Source organism: Eremothecium cymbalariae, chromosome 4 (genome assembly GCF_000235365.1).
Source record: "Eremothecium cymbalariae DBVPG#7215 chromosome 4, complete sequence".
NCBI lineage: Eukaryota > Fungi > Ascomycota > Saccharomycetes > Saccharomycetales > Saccharomycetaceae > Eremothecium > Eremothecium cymbalariae.
This window is the reverse complement of record NC_016452.1, coordinates 232,517-248,837: the sequence shown is the minus strand read 5'-3', so window position 1 is coordinate 248,837 and position 16,321 is coordinate 232,517. Positions and strand designations below refer to the sequence as shown.

Below are 16,321 nucleotides of genomic sequence, written 5' to 3'. Positions count from 1 at the left end.
ATTTTTAAGCTGTTTGCAAACCACTCATCTTGTGGAATTCATGGCCGTCATTAGGATCATAAAATTTTGAATATTTCAAACTCAAAATCAAACACCCATACATCTTTTAAATATCACGTGATCAGATGAGAGCGAATTTGGGCCTATTCGGGATACTCTATAACTTAACATACTAGGGATGCTGCGACACAGACATTTAGAACAAAGGATAGACAGCGTTGATTCGTGCTTGCTGGTAATATCTTGTTGATTTAAGTATACCAAGGCTAAAAAATCATGGTTATGTCCCCGACTCATTATGCACCCCATTTGTCAGAGTTCTACTCGATTTTTGACAATCAGGAAGATCAGGAGCGACAGCAACAAACTAAGCCCAGGGGTGAACATGCAGAATCTATTGAGCTAGGTTTGCAACAGGAGGCGTATAGGAGAGGAGGTAAACGATCGATGTCGCTGGCAGAATCGGCGGATAGTTTTTCTCAGATGCGCAGACCTTCATCGATACGGTCTACTTCAACTTCAATAACAGATTTGCAGACGCTAATTACGAAGAAAGACATGTCTCAAACCAATGATATGATGAACAAACTGGTGGATGAAGTTGGTGACTACGCATTAAGTCTGGTGGGAAATGCCGCCAAAGCCAGCAATGTTGCGTTTGCATTGGAAAACATGGCACATTTGAAGGGTTGTAATGATGACTCTGCTGACAAGTTCTTGAATGCGAGTGGTGTGTTTCATCTTTTGGCAAATCATGATCGAATTATTGCCAACTTGGTTACAGAGACACTAGTACCATCGTTGCGTGAGAGGATCAGTTTATTTAGTACTGGTTACAAGGGAAATGAATTGTCATTTAAGAAGAGGTTTAGGGATGAAACTACAAAGTTGAAGTTACAGGAGCGTTATAATATTGAGTTGGCCAAAAGGAAGAACAGAAATTTATTCTCGTACCGAGAAAGTTTAATGAATATGCAGCATTTATTAGATTCTCTTGAGGCCTTGAAACACGATTATTACCAGGATTCCTATGATCTAGTTGAGTCTTCATGCAAGGATGTTTTGAAAGATTTTGCGACCCTCACTAGAGCACAAATTGAAATTAGCGAGAATTTGGCAAGAAAAGGCTGGTCAGGGGGCGGCCTTGATAACTTAATTGTAGATGCAGAAGACCCTTTTAGTAAAGATAAAGAGGATACCGATGATAGCGACCTCTACAGAACAAGTAACGGCGGCGAACCTGGGGAAAGCCATGAAGATGCAGATGCTGGCGATTTCAGTGAGTCACTTCCAAGTGACAAAACTGTCAACATTACTACTAACCCCAATGAGGACGACATTTCTAAGAATGACTGCTCTGCTAACCGACATTCAGAGGCAAATATTACTCCAGTATCTTCAGCAGTAAATCATACCATAACACCTTCTAGCTTCAAAATTGATAGCTACGATGGAGTAGAGAATTTAGAGGGTTTTAAAACAAACACCCTGGTTGATTACTCATTCTCTCTTCCAGCAACCGGCTCAAAGAGCCAATCACACGAAAATAAAAGTAATGGCGAGAGTGATCGGCAGCGATATCATACAGTTCCGTCCATACCGGAGGAAATAGAAACGTCAGATAATAGTTCTTCAAGATTGGTTTCTGGTGTTAGCAAGTTGGATATAACAGAAGTTAGTACAGATGATTAAGATGGCATTGTTTATGAGATATCTTACCTTCTTAAGTGATATTTTACCTTATGTGATATAACTGTTCTATATTCTATTCCATTACTCCTATTATGTAACAATATCTCTTAAACATATTTTGAGATACGTAGACATATAACTATATATGTATACGCGCACACATATATACAGACTTGTACCTACATATGTATGTATAATAGACATTAAACAATCTAGCAACCTTTAGGCTTTAAAAAACGCAATGCATATACTCCTAAAAAACAACTAGTACAAGTTAGATAGTTTAAAGAACATGTTTATTAATAAACTTTTTAATACCAAAAAACTTAACGAATATTTCTAATAATTTCCAAACTGGAAGAGAGACCAGCTTAACGAGTAACTCTCATTACTGTACAATTCTTTAATAATGTATCGGTCATCACCATACAAGGCTTCACCAGCACCTAAGCCGACAACTATAGGCATGAAATGCTCCAAAGTTGGATGCGCTTTATAAAATAGGCCTCTGGTATCGGAAGATGCAACCATTTTAGTTAACTTGTTTAATTTATCCCTATGGTCATTGTCATTGATCAAAATGCCCCGTAGTAGTTTATCAAATTCATGAACATATGGCATTGGCTTCCCCAGTGAAATAGATTTAGATATATCCTTTAAGTTGTGAACAGACATCCCAGACATGATAAGTAGCCCGCCCAAATCTCTGTACTTAGATAGCGCCTGTCCAAGTTTGTAGTGAATACCGAAGTCATCACTTGAAGTCAATGACACCTGCACAAGCGGCACATCTACATCCCAGGGATTGAAATCGTCTTTGCTGGTAGAGAATGCGACTTTAAATGGTACCCATACACCATGATCGATGCCTCTCTTTACTAAAACAGACTCTAAACCATGGCCAGCGTCATTGATTGTGTCGGAGATGTGCTGTGCAAGACCGTCGTGTGTCTTGCTGTGAAACTGCTCCCTATACATTTCCTCCGGGAAGCCATGGAAATCATAGATTAACCTGTTTTCCATAGGGTCTAGCAGTTCTCTTTCATCTGAGACCTTTACGTCAGACGAACCAAACGCCAGTGGGTCATCATATGATCTTTGAACGCTTGCCTTTGACGCTTCAGGCACAGAAATCTCCACTAAATTTGGAGACCCAGACTGCCAGTGGGCAGACACAATCACAATAAACCGAGGGGCAATGACGTTCCTGATGAACTTTCCAAGTTCTTTTGTAGTATTGTATGCTCCCTCATCTGTCCCAAAATCAGCGTCAGGATACATAAAGGTCGGTCCACCATGGGAGATGAAATACACAGGTGTTCTTGGCGTGCCTTCTACAAACAATTCATCTAGTGGAACTTGCTCATCCACAGCACTCGCAATTTTAACGTTGGCGGGTGTCTGTACCATGTTTGAAGTTTTCATGGGTGCCAATGCACTTAATATCTTCGACGAAAATGTCTTCGCTGCGCACATAATTCCTATTACGCAAATAACAAAAGTTAATAGACTGCGACTCATCGAATTGTCAAGATTAATACCATATCAATTGCCAGCACAACATCAAAAAACCAGTCATATTTATGCAAAATTCCCATACTGCAGCTGGGATCTTTGGTAATTATCTGTAAGCCACCCTGACTCTTAGTAATTTCAAAGTAAGTCGACTAGACCGAATTTGGTAATAGATTAGGTCACGTGATACATGATCGTAGTCAGTAAACGCGGATCCGGCGCACCATGCTCATCGGGGGTGCTGTGGAAGAATGAGAGGGATTAGCAATGGCAGGAATATATATTGTATATACAAGGTGGAGTTGAGGTTAAGCGATTATAGATGCTTATATGACTAGATCATCAGGGTCCGAGAGAGTCACCAGAATTTATACCAAGGCTTTTTATCAGCACCGGCCTCGAGGGACGAGCCATGTTTGGCCCATTCCTCCCGGACGCGAGCATCATTGACCGGTTTATGTAGCATAGGAGCTTCCTTTGCAGCTACCGTCTTCTTGGCCATCTGTGCGATCATGAAGCTGCGTCTTCTTTGCATCCGGCAGTGCTCCCACCCGACAATCGAGCCCAACACCAGGCCACCAACAGACCAGTTAGAAGCCTTAGCAGGATTTTTGTGGTATAGAAACATCACAGACCATACCACCATCATGGACGAAAACCCTGCCATGCCAGCCTCACGGAAACAGGGTATGGAAGCTAGCTTGCCAAACGAGAAATCATTCCACGTGACCGTCTTCCAAGCCTCTTTTAGAGTAGACGACTCTTGCTGTTTCGCATATTTCCCTGAGCTGATCTCTGTGCCAAACCGGGGCGGCGTATCTTCCAATAACAGCTTCTTGCCCCTCACATAGTTACTTGGTTGACGCTCCTTCAGCAGCTTGTCGTCTGCCTGTGAAACATGTCCATCTGCATCAGCGTCCTCCATGTTAACGCCTGTTCCACTCGAAAACGGCCAGACCATCACGAAAACCAGCCGAAATATGCAAGACAACTACTAGCAGGGAGACAACGGACAGTTATTGCAGGCCAATTCGGTTCCTGAAAGACCATACTTCCAAACGGAAAGTAAATACAACGTATAGTAGTAGCAGTAGTTCACTTTTGGTCTGGCAACCGAACAACGACTGGAAAAAATGTTACATGGTAGTGCAAGCGCACGGGCGAGCTGCACCGAGGAATGTCGAACCACCGAAAAGTGTCACGTGACCATAAAATGGATGCACGCCAGTTGCGCTACTGGGGGTCCAAAAAGGACGTTCTCAACGATTACGGAAATTGCAGCGTACAACATGATATGCAGGGTCGACGATGCTGTGCGGGTGGATCATTATTATATTCTGTGTGATCATTATTATCACGGTAAATAACGGCCATGAAGGGACATAAATAGCACCCAGAGAATACGATATAGACAAGGCCTGATATTAAAAAAAAGATTGGCCGCTACTCTCAGACCATCTGGCTGGGAAGTGGTTTATCGATGGGTTGGCTGAATGCTACAAGTCCAATATGAATCCCAGAGACTCTTTTGATGTAACTTTTAACATGTCTCAGACTTCACGCAGTAGCTAAACAATTTGACACACACATATTTTATTACATATCTATACATTGCTGCGGGGAATGAATTATAAAGCGTTGTTATGTAAATAGAGATAAAGATCAGTACACCAGCATCAACAGCACCCACTATCTATTGGAGGGCATTAAACTGGAAGCCCAACGGTTTGCACGTGAATATCACGTGTAGCAACAGCACCAGCTGCATGATATACAGGAGTACCGTGTTTTAATTGAAAAGTAGGAAAGCCTCACAGGGAGAGCACATGACGCTAGACCAAGACTTGAACCCCAGCCAGCACGAACATCCTCAGAATTCTATTGAAAGGCTCTTGCAATTTGCGTGTGGGACTTCTTTCTATCTAGAACGTGCCGAACAAGGTTGAGGCGAGAAAAATGCATATGCATACACATACAACCTACAGCCAAACGCAAAGGCTGAATCTTTATAGGATGATAAAGTTCAATTCTCTATCCCTAGGGGGCCTTACATAACAGGAAATATGACCTTAACGTTAAGAATGTGCTTCTGTCATCTCTTCTAGCTGACCTCATTTTGGATACACGTGACCCGACTTCAATCAAACGTTGGAACCATGCAAAACGCAAAAGTTTGGTAACTTCTTCTCTGATGGAGAAAGTTAATAACAGTACTGCTATCAGTCACATCCACTATATGTCCAGAGGTTCCATCGTTATATCGTGTTATCGTCGTTTTATTTTTTAGTGATAGGGTAGGCAAGTATTATCTTCATTGTAGTATCAGGCTAAAAAGTTTCTGTCACTTCTCCGGGAGCATCAAATGCACGAACAAAGACTTATATACACCAAAAGCAAGCACAATACCTAACAGTGAAAGAGCATTATACTTGAAGATAAACCCACCAAATTGCGTGCTATATTTACATCGTAATTGAAATGTCCAGGAACCGTGACCAACTCTATGAGGGGCATATCAATATGTACCCACCGCAACCGGAGCAGCAATTTAAACGGCAACCGATGAAGGTACTTACGGAGCAAGATGGTGTAAACAATCCCTCAGAACAAGCACAATACCCACCGGAAGGATATTCTGATTGGCGGCCTGATCCATCATTTGTCGATGTGTCGACACCGGTTGGCAATTACGAGGTGGGTGGTCTTGCCGGTGACGTTTCCAAGGCGTCCATGCATATACCAACTTCTCAAAGAGAGAGTTCATCTCTGCTTTCCTTTGAAGAACGCCCCAACACGTGGTGTAAGTCGCCGTCGAAGAGTAGTTTGGATTTGACAACGTCTCCAGATCAGCATCAAGAAAGGAGGGATCGTTTTTCGGAATATACGAAGGATGCCTTACACTTCTATAAAGTGTACGAGCAAGCTGTTAAGGATTCTACAAGGTTTACACCATCTATTCAGATGAAATGGTCAGAGACACTACTTGAATATGCATTTTTGCCAGATTTTGTTAGTAAATACAGTATCAACGGGGAAAAGCTCAAGAGAGAATTAACGACCAAAGAATGTCAGAAGAACAAAACCACGTTATTGGAGCATGCTTTGAAGGTTCTAACTAAACTAATAAAGCTCAAATATGCACCTGCAATCTACTTAATGGGTACTTTGTATTCTCACCAGCCATATTTGAAAATCCCAGCTGACGGAATTGTGCCTGAGAACGATCGCAAGGCGTTGGAATACTACAAAACTGCGGCGAAATTACAGAATTCTGACGGATGCTACAGAGCTGGAGTTTCTTATGAGCATGGTCGTGGTATTTTGGCGGGGCTCAGTCGACGTGACTGTTTGTCAATTGCTCTTTCTTACTACGAAAAGGGAGCGATGGCCAGAGAAGTCACCTCTGGAAGTTGTTGCAGCATGTATAAATTGGGAATTTATCAGTTACATGGTGTTGTGGACGACGAGTCTGGTGAAACTATAGTTCATCAAGATGTTAGTTCTGCAATACGATGGTTCGAACGAGCCACAGAACATCATGAAATAGTGTCGCCGCAGGCATTATTCGAGTTAGCCAAGATCCACGAATATGATTCTTTACCCCCTGAGTTACAACATATATTGAGACTACAAAATATTCATACAGACTCTTTAAAGGCACTTGAGTTATATATTAGGTGTGCCCTTAAATTTAATTATCCTCTAGCACAATGGAAACTAGGCCATTGTTATGAGTTCGCGGAGCTGCATCTACCATATAATCCAAGCAAGTCAATAACATGGTATTATAAGGCCGCCACAGCACATCCAAGGGGCAATGCGATGGCGATGATAGCGTTGAGTGGCTGGTATTTGACGGGATCTCCAGGGGTTTTACTGCCAAATCCCGAAGAAGCCTTTAATTGGGCTGTCAAAGCTTCCGAAACTTCAGAGCGACGGTTAGCTAAAGCTGAATTTACTCTGGGCTTTTACTACGAACATTCAATAGGTTGTATCCAGGACTTGAATTTGACCAAAGAACATTATAGACGTGCTGCTCAATTAGGACATCTGAAGGCAATTGAACGATTGAATAATTTGTAATCTCGGTGACGCAGCACACTTCTTAAATTGTAACGACTACTTATATCCATTTTGAGGATACCTTATTATTATTATTATTATTACTGTTATCTTAAGATTTTTTATTAGGCAATAAATTCTTGAGCGTGGATGATTTATTATTACAAAGGTTTCTTAATGCTTAAATGGCAATTTTAACATATCATGACTTGTGATCTTTTCCCCTCGCTGCTAAGCAGCAATTGTACGAAAATTGAAACCGATTAAATATGTTCAAATTAATTAAGGCTTTCACCAATGACGTATAATAGCGTATTTAATCTATAGTCACTCCAATTGCCGTTACTTAGACCGTTTTTGGTTTTGATATGCTTTTCTTTACTGGGGCGTAAGTGACACTTTTAGGAAAAGTTTAAACGTTCAGCTTTTTTATACCGTTTTGATGATCGAACAGCAGCAACCTTAACGCAGTTATAATCCACTGTCCCACTTATAGAGGTTGAATTATCCAAGTTCGAATACCATGCTTGATGTACATATACCACAGTTCAAAGACTATAAGGTTCAGTTAGCGTTTTTCAAAGATGTTGTGAATGTTCAGGATATTCGTTCTAAGGTTGCTGAGCTACCGTTTGGGTTCATCGACGCCAGAAATGTGTTGTCCCTGGAACAACTTTCGAGTGCAGTATACAAGGCCCTTATCGAAGTTAAATATAATAAAATGAGGTCCAAGAACTTAAATTCTGAAGTCGTCCTTTCTTTGTCCCCCACCTCAAATGTATGTTTGATTTTTTAAATATTTGGGTTTCATGAGTTATTTTACTAATTATAATTGATTTAGATTGGCGATGCTTTAAGGAGCTTTGGTATTCAAGAAGACAGCTCGGTGTTGATTTTAGTAAGAGTTGCTTCGATGGATGAATCGTCAGAAGAGAGAGACTTTTCATCTCTAATCGAGGGCTCTGAAATTGAATTGAGTGACGATAACCTCAGAAAATATGCAGATATTGAATTAATCAAGAGGGTATGTAAGAAACAGCTAAAATAGAATGATAAAAATACAGATTAATTACTAACTAACAGATAATGCAGAATTACAAGCTAAACAACTTCAAACATGAAACTGTAGACGAATTATCCATAGCTTTGGTACATGCCATACAATTAAGAGGGCTGTGATTCCACACTAAATTCCTCTTGTATGATGCAGCCTAACCCCATGAAGGCCTCAGTCAACACACGATTGTAAACATAATCAGGCCTAAATCCGGATGCAATGTACGCTTTTCTAGTCTGTAGATCTTTAATATACGGATCCTCATACTTATCTTCCTCTAAGGTAAACCGCTTTAGCAAATCCCTGTCTCCATTGAAGGGAGTAAAAGGAACCTTCTCTTGCTTTTTCATAGTGCCATTTGACATCTGCATGTAAGGATTATTCCTTAGGACCTTGTTTAATTCTTGTAATTTCCTCCTTGCAGATGATTTCTTCAACTTTACAGTCTTTCTTACGTTCTCAATCACCTCATCAGCATCAATATTCGAAGATAATTGGTTTACAATCTCCCGCTTGGCCCATTCCTTATTAGCACGTTCCTCTTCTTCTATCTGTCTTTCTAACATACGCTTCTTTAACTTCATCTCCTTTTCGAATTTCTTTCGTTGCTCAAAGTTCTCTAAAAACTGCTTGTTCCTTTCCATATTGGCCATAATCAACTGCTTATTCAACTCTTCATACGTACGAAGCTTCTCTTCATTCTTGGCTACATCCACCCCATTATCAAGATTGTATATTATATCCTCAACCTCCTCCAAGTACTTATTGAAAGCATCCAAGTCTCCATCAAAGTCTTCTAAATTCTTACTAAACACATTGAAAACCCTTTTTCGTATATCTACCTCCTTCTCTACATCAACATCATCAAATATTTGGGTCTTGAATTTGTTCTTCCTTAATATCTTATCACAGCCCTCATATGGACATTGGGCAGGACCTAAACTGAATATACGGTCCACACAGGATTCACAAATCTTGTGATAACACTCCGGATTCACCAAAAATTTCATATCTGGTGACAAATATCGATCCGTCTTACAAATTGGACACATGTCCTTCTTCTCATCATCATCCATGGTGGTATAGCTTGCCTTAGACACCCATTAACTTCCCCTCTGTGGGATACCTGTTCTTTGCTTTAGCCGTTTCACTTTTAGTGACTTTGTCTAGTTTGCCATTTAAAGTTCGGTGACGTTTTAATTTGACAAACTGAATGTCAAAACCACCACTAACAATCAATCTCAGTTCAAAGGTTAAGAAAACTATCAGTGAACCGAAGTTATGAGAATATGGGCTGAAAATATTAAAAGAAGCAATTACTATAGATATGCAGTGCCATTTGTAAAGTTTGTTTTAATGTGTTATGGTTCATGGGCATACTGTCATCTATTTTGCTTTGTGGAATTACGTGATCATTTGCATCATAACGCAGTAGCGGTCTTCCTTACGTGTATGAATATATTTCTGACGTTGATACTCTGGTACATATGGATCCAAATAGTGGTAATTGGTCCTGGAAAGCAACCTACTGTTCTGCCATTCAGAATTATTCCAGACGCACCCTGCGATGAGGGCACTGCCTCAAAAGATGAGACTGTCGTGGTTTCTGTCATACCTCCAGATATCTACCAGTGCGATCCACAGGGCTACCCTATGTGGTGCAGCACTTGCCAGAGTTTGAAGATAGAACGTTCTCATCATTCTGAGCTACTAAAATACTGTGTGCCAAGGTTCGACCACTATTGTGTGTGGCTTGGAACGGTAATCGGGCGTAAGAACTACAAACTTTTCATGCAATATGTCATGTATTTCACTATCTACTTGGTGACTGCTAGTCTCACCATAGCGTTATTTATGAAAAGAATTGTTGACTACAATAAAGAGCATGATCTGACTTTAAACCTGAATATAATCGTTTTATTTATTTTGGTGCTTGCATTTGCATTTTTTGTTACTCCTCTTTTTGCAGTATTCTCCTTTTATATGTCATGCAATAGAACCTCCTTGGATATCATCCAGAAGAAAGCTATTAAACGTCACAGGAAGGCCTACTTTTGTGTGTACAACCCTGAAGATCGGTATCGTTATGTGGTAGATTGTCTACCTGCTGAGCAGTATAACATCTGGAACAAAAGAAACGCCTGGCTCAATATAAAGGAATTTATCGGGTCAAACATATGGCTATGGTTTATTCCCATTGGAACTAATATATCAGATTTTCAAGTTTCGAGGAATGAAGAGTACTACAATGCTATTGTAGGGCCATACCGTGAAGATTTGAGTGACAATTACAAAAGCATTTTGTTGAATAGGATAAATCAAGGAGACTATGTCACAAGGTTGCGGGTATATGGAGACGAAGTTAAAGAACGTTGCGATAGTCTCCACGGTGAAGTTTAGGGAAATGAAATAGTATCATATACGGACTATAGACATATATAAGTGCGAGTCGAACGAATGACGACATAAATTATGCATTCATTGACTACATATCTTGTTTGTAGAAACTTGAGTAATAGTCGATTAGCTCCAATTCTGTGGACAAAGTTTCGTGCCTGTAGTTTATACGGATATTGGGAACGTTAGTCTTCTCCACATCGTTCCCTTGCGTACCTTCTTCATCAAAATGCTTACCTATCCAATGTTTCTTAATCCGGACTTCCCACCCACTCTGCAACACAGAATTTCTAGCAAGCTCACACATGTCAACGTTAGACAACTTATAAATTTGAGCAGCGACTGAATATTCTTCAATTAATGGTTCTCTAGTGTATGAAAATTGCAATGGATCATCCGTAGAAAGAGAAACATTTAAACCTCTCTTGAAGTAGTTAGGGAAAGGATTCTTATCGTAGGTTAAGAACAACGCATTATTGGACAATGGGGACATTGCAATTCCGATCTGATCTAAATAATACAGATATTGCACAAATGGTACCTTTCTTAATAATATGCCATGCGAGATGCCCTGAGCCAACAAGTATGCAGATATTAGATGCTCAGGATCTCCTGCTTCACCACAATGGGGTCTTAATACCAAAGTATTAAACCCACGGGTGGCTCGCCATTGATTCAAAGAAGCCATACTTGCGTACAAGTAGTACAAGTAATAGGAATACGGTGGATTTTCTGCCGAATCCCACAAGGAAGGTTTTGGGAACTTCTTATAGAAACGCCTGTCCACCTTAGATTCATCGTCGACAGAGTCAAATCCAATAACACGTTGCAAGAAGAGATGTAATTTTGGATGCGACTGTGGATTCTTAGTCACCTCAAATAATGGTTGAAATAAGTTTCTTGATGTGTCATTAAATGTGGCTACAGCACCAGTTCTCTTGTAGATGTCGTACAAACGAGGAATTTGAATTAGCCACCTAACATTATGGGATATAAGCTTGTTGTCTATGACCCAATCCGCAAGCTTATCCCATTCATTAATTGACCGGCCATAGACAGAGATTCTGTACTCACAGTTCTGATATTTAGAATTCTCTAAATCAGAAATAACTTCTTTAGTAATTTCGGCTAAATATGAACCGTGGATGTAATTATCTGTTTTCAAAAATATTTCTCTTAGACGAGATTCACCTATTGGGTTATACTTCAAATTGAACTTGTCAAACCTATGGAAAGTATCTTTGTGGGCATGCATGTCCAAAGTATCAATAGACAAGTCATAGCCGGTAAGATTTAACGACTGAAACACCTCAGCCAAAGTCAACACCTTACCATCTCTGAATATGACCTCTTGATCGGCAGAAGTTCTCAATTTATGCTTGATGAAACGTAGTAAGTGCTTCTGGTTCATACATGCAGAATGGTGGACGTGAGTATCAACCTTTCTCACATTGTAGAAGTCCCTATGAGGATTCTTTTTAGAAACTGCGGTCTCCTTGTACTCATTCAATAAACTGTACATGTTCCAGCGCGCCTCCAAGTATTGGAGTCTCCTGAAGGCAAAAGATTTCGCAGGCCCATCAGATGAGATCATTGTCAGTTTTTCCACATCAACATAATAGTCTCTCAGGCTGGGAATATCAGCTATGACAGATTCCTTTGGATCCTGACCAGCCTTATAAACTACATAAGCATCGTCATCATTGGTTGAGAAGTCCCAGTTAGGATCCTCACCAGGTATCTCACAAGCATTAAAATCAAACACCTCGGCATCGGGCTTGTTAAGCACCGCTAGAATAGTCTTCGTCTCTGACTTGTAGGACGGTTTGGGAGGTGGAGGATAAATTTCCCATTCTGGTTTGTTTTTGGGGTTTTGGTGTTGTTGCTGCAACGACACCTTCTGATACTTCTCACGCAAATCCCTGCAATCCCTAACGTTTGTATACAAACTGACCAACTCCTTGTCAGGAATGTCAAGAAACCGCATCTGGCCATCAGGTACCTTACCATCAGGAACCAGTCCCATCTTGTAGCTCGTAGAATACAACCGATCACTGGTCAAGTTATTATTGGTAGAACCCGCAAACTTCAACGACGGATGCTCCGGCAAAGATTCCTGCGCAGAAACAGAAAGCCCGCTATCTTTAATCGACGGGTTCGATCCAGTGACCACCGAATGCAAAATTTGCGGCATGTGCGACGACTCTAAATCATGCACCGTTATTCCACGCTCCAGGGCAGTCATTTTAGACCCATGCTCCAAAAGCTTCTTCTCCTCGTGATAAGAAAAGTTCGTATTCACCGATTGCACCTCTAATGCTTCATAACCTGCTGAGCCCAAAACACTGGCCCCACCTTCTTGAAGGGACGTGTCGAAACACAGATCTGAAATAGGCCCGCTCCTATCGCCAGAAGATGAACCACCATAACCACCACTAGCAGCCTTGTGACCGTCTTTTATCTTTTCATGGGCACACATAACTTTAATTATAATAGAACAGAACCACGAACGCTTACCAAAGACTCTATGTCTGTTTCGATAGAGAGGCTCATCTCTCCTAATTGCCGTCATTGAAGTAAACGCTTTTCTTTTAGTAAGCAGAAAACAAAATTCAAGGATCACACCAAATGGTATCACGTGAATAACACGTGATACCATTTGGGGCTTGTTGTTTTTGTTACCCGGCCAAGATCCGTTTTGGTCGCAAAAGGTAAACAAACTACAAAAACTGGCATAACCGAATATATCAAAAGGTTTTTGTAAATAATCTTCTCTTTTTATTTAGTATTTCTGTGTAAACTTGTAAATGGATCAATATTTGGATCTAAATCATAGATATCAGATCGGAATCGCGTTCAATTATGGGAGATCAAGAATACTGGGATCAAGAGTTAGATCCTAAGTCGCTAAAGGTTGCAGAATTGAGGAAGATATTGTTGGAAAACGACATCAGTTTTGGTGGACACGACAAGAAGGGAGATTTGGTGAAACTTTTCAAGGCTAATATGGATACTATACGTGATAATGTAATTAAAGAGAGAGAGGCTTTACCTAGTGGGGATGGGGTGCTTAGGGTGAAGAAAACGAGGAAGAAGAAGGGGGCATCGGTTTTCGATGGGGGCAAGGTCAGCAATACAGAGGGAGAAGGCATGGAGGGTTCAGTAGAAGAAGGTCCCAGGCCACGAAAGTCTACGCGTATAGCTTCTAATACATCTGTGGAAGAGAATTCGGTATCTGAGAGTGTCAGGAGTGCAGTTGGGTCAAGTCCATTCAGCGATGTTAACGAATTCCAGAAAAACGGCAATTCCAGGAAGAGAAAGAACTATGATCGTGATGACGAGGATGATATTGAGGAACAGTCTAGTCCTAGAAAGTTTCAGAAGAAGCGGAATACAAAGGGGCCTCTGAAGAAGGTTAAAAAAGAGGAGTCTGGTGATTATAGTGAACGTAGTTCTGTGAGATCTCCAATTGCAACTAAACTTCAAAGTAAGCGTACACCTGTTAAGGGTGAACATAGGTCGCTGGTAATTCATAAATTTGAAACTTCCAGTGATGAATCATTATCTACTACATCCACACCTACGCAAAAGAAGGTATTGGTGTTTGACAAGGAGTCTGATGGAAAGATAGAAGCCCATGATTTCACTCAACCCATGAGGAAGCAGTTTGCGCCTGATCTCTCGAAATTAAAGGTCAGTCCTGAGTTTCAACTGAAATTAGCTACTTTACAGAAAAGTAAGAAGGGGGCACCAGAAGATAGCGAAAAGATAGCTAGTACGGATACTGAAGATGCATCTACTGATACAACACCTCCTGCTACAAGAACTAATCAACACATTACCCCAAAAGCGTCGAAGAAAGTATCAGAACAACAAAGCTTGAGAAAGGTGGCGACAAATCCAACCGTACGGAGAACAAAAACAGCAGCAAACGTAGGCAAGCAGTCTGCTACCACTTCGACACCAAAAAAACAATTAAATGGTAAAGATCACAACGGCAAAGCTGAAAAGCAGACAGCCAAAAAGAAGAAAAAAACAGAAGAGTTATTGACTTCTTCGGAACAGGGATCTGAGCATAAAACACATGAACCATGTCAAAAAGTAGAGGATTTAATTGAGAAACCAGATTCGGATGTTTTAGCAGATTTCGAGTCTTCTAAATTAAACAAGTTTATGTCTTATATGGGACACAGTCTATTAAAGATTTTTACCTTCCTCTTAATCGTCATCCCAATTCTGTTCGGTTTATGGTATAGAGAACAAAGGGTACTGGTTGGATATTGCGGCCATGAAATTAACTCACCAACGTTCACTAACACAGAACAATATCCATTTTTGGAACATTTAGATACTACATTGCAGAAATTTAAACCCTCATGTTTACCGTGCCCAGAAAACGCTATTTGTTACCCATATATGAAAATCAAATGTAAGCCAGATTATGCTGTTACGTCTTCCGTTTTTTCCCTATATGGCCTCTTTCCTGTGAGTGAATATTGTGCGAAGGATTCCAAGAGAGAGAGGTTGGTTTCAGAGGTAGTTCATAAGTCCTTGGAACTATTAAGAACTAAGAATGCGCGTATCCAATGTGGTGAATGTGAAGATGACACAATGAGTGGAATTTCTGAGGATGAATTGTATCAGATTTTTTTTGAATCTAAAGCGCCATGGATAAATGAAGAGGAATTCAAGGACATATGGACACAGGTTGTTAAAGACTTAAGAGCTGAATCGGATATCGTTTGCAGGCAAGTGAGTATTAATCAATCTATATTTTTCCCAAATTCAATGGAGCGTATTATGCTAACACATTTTCTACAGGTCCCAGGTCGAAAAGCTCTCATTCAAATCTACTCCGACAACATATTTGAAGCCAATGACATTCAAGAACAGGAGAGACATTTTCAGTTTACAGAGCAAAAAGAATATTTTCGCTCGGTATCCAAAAAGTACATTGGCATTAGGTGCCAATTTGAAAGACAAGTATATAGAACTTACCAACGGTTTACGCTAATATTCTGGAGTGTCATAATTATGATGATCCTATTGCAGTTACTCAAGATAAAGTTACAACGCCGTTTCAAAGAACAAGAACTGGTTGAACAGTTAAAATCTCAAGTTATTGAAAAATTGAAGTGTGTAGCGCAAACCAAAAGTTCAGACGAACCCAAATTTTTGAGCACTGTTCAATTGAGAGATGTTTTGTTGGTAGATGTAGTAGACTTGAAATACAAGAACCAATTATGGAATAAGGTTGTCCATATTCTAGAAAGTAGCAATACTAACGTCAAATCCATGCTAATGGAAGTCCATGGTGAAATAATGAAGTGTTGGGAATGGGTTGGACCATTCGAATAATCATTATCTTAATAATAGAGCTACTTCACTCAGAAATATTCACATACTTCAGCTACTCCTTTTGGGCAATGGTATGTAACATCCAATATCACAAGAACTTGTAATACCAATACTTTCTACGTTAAAATTTGTCTTATATTCTTTTTATACATTTTACTTAGCCTCGGTTACATGATTTGTCTGCTAATGAAATAAGCATTAATTAGTATATACAACGGGTTGATGAAACAGTTCTTTTAG

General features: G+C 40.2%; 9 protein-coding genes across 9 annotated transcripts; 5 read left to right on the top strand and 4 right to left on the bottom strand.

The window, feature by feature from the left end:
- Positions 1-276: 276 nt before the first annotated feature.
- Positions 277-1,692, top strand: IVY1 (Ivy1p; the record flags this gene model as incomplete). The annotated part of the gene is made up of 1 exon (XM_003645968.1): positions 277-1,692. One exon carries the CDS (start codon positions 277-279, stop codon positions 1,690-1,692), a length of 1,416 nt encoding a protein of 471 aa, XP_003646016.1.
- A 339-nt stretch (positions 1,693-2,031) lies between these two features.
- Positions 2,032-3,213, bottom strand: Ecym_4119 (DODA-type extradiol aromatic ring-opening family dioxygenase; the record flags this gene model as incomplete). The annotated part of the gene is made up of 1 exon (XM_003645967.1): positions 2,032-3,213. One exon carries the CDS (start codon positions 3,211-3,213, stop codon positions 2,032-2,034), a length of 1,182 nt encoding a protein of 393 aa, XP_003646015.1.
- Positions 3,214-3,565: 352 nt separating this feature from the next.
- On the bottom strand, positions 3,566-4,168 carry COX20 (Cox20p; the record flags this gene model as incomplete). Its single annotated transcript, XM_003645966.1, has 1 exon — positions 3,566-4,168. One exon carries the CDS (start codon positions 4,166-4,168, stop codon positions 3,566-3,568), a length of 603 nt encoding a protein of 200 aa, XP_003646014.1.
- A 1,517-nt stretch (positions 4,169-5,685) lies between these two features.
- On the top strand, positions 5,686-7,290 carry ACK1 (Ack1p; the record flags this gene model as incomplete). Its single annotated transcript, XM_003645965.1, has 1 exon — positions 5,686-7,290. The coding sequence occupies one exon, from the start codon at positions 5,686-5,688 to the stop codon at positions 7,288-7,290; it is 1,605 nt and encodes a 534-aa protein (XP_003646013.1).
- Positions 7,291-7,792: 502 nt separating this feature from the next.
- On the top strand, positions 7,793-8,317 carry CGI121 (Cgi121p; the record flags this gene model as incomplete). The annotated part of the gene is made up of 2 exons (XM_003645964.1): positions 7,793-8,047; positions 8,111-8,317. 2 exons carry the CDS (start codon positions 7,793-7,795, stop codon positions 8,315-8,317), a joined length of 462 nt encoding a protein of 153 aa, XP_003646012.1.
- Positions 8,318-8,433: 116 nt separating this feature from the next.
- On the bottom strand, positions 8,434-9,402 carry TFB3 (TFIIH/NER complex subunit TFB3; the record flags this gene model as incomplete). The annotated part of the gene is made up of 1 exon (XM_003645963.1): positions 8,434-9,402. One exon carries the CDS (start codon positions 9,400-9,402, stop codon positions 8,434-8,436), a length of 969 nt encoding a protein of 322 aa, XP_003646011.1.
- A 205-nt stretch (positions 9,403-9,607) lies between these two features.
- Positions 9,608-10,726, top strand: PFA5 (palmitoyltransferase PFA5; the record flags this gene model as incomplete). The annotated part of the gene is made up of 1 exon (XM_003645962.1): positions 9,608-10,726. One exon carries the CDS (start codon positions 9,608-9,610, stop codon positions 10,724-10,726), a length of 1,119 nt encoding a protein of 372 aa, XP_003646010.1.
- Positions 10,727-10,811: 85 nt separating this feature from the next.
- AMD1 (AMP deaminase) lies at positions 10,812-13,382 on the bottom strand (the record flags this gene model as incomplete). Its single annotated transcript, XM_003645961.1, has 1 exon — positions 10,812-13,382. One exon carries the CDS (start codon positions 13,380-13,382, stop codon positions 10,812-10,814), a length of 2,571 nt encoding a protein of 856 aa, XP_003646009.1.
- Positions 13,383-13,585: 203 nt separating this feature from the next.
- Positions 13,586-16,081, top strand: Ecym_4112 (uncharacterized protein; the record flags this gene model as incomplete). The annotated part of the gene is made up of 1 exon (XM_003645960.1): positions 13,586-16,081. One exon carries the CDS (start codon positions 13,586-13,588, stop codon positions 16,079-16,081), a length of 2,496 nt encoding a protein of 831 aa, XP_003646008.1.
- Between the last annotated feature and the right edge of the window lie 240 nt (positions 16,082-16,321).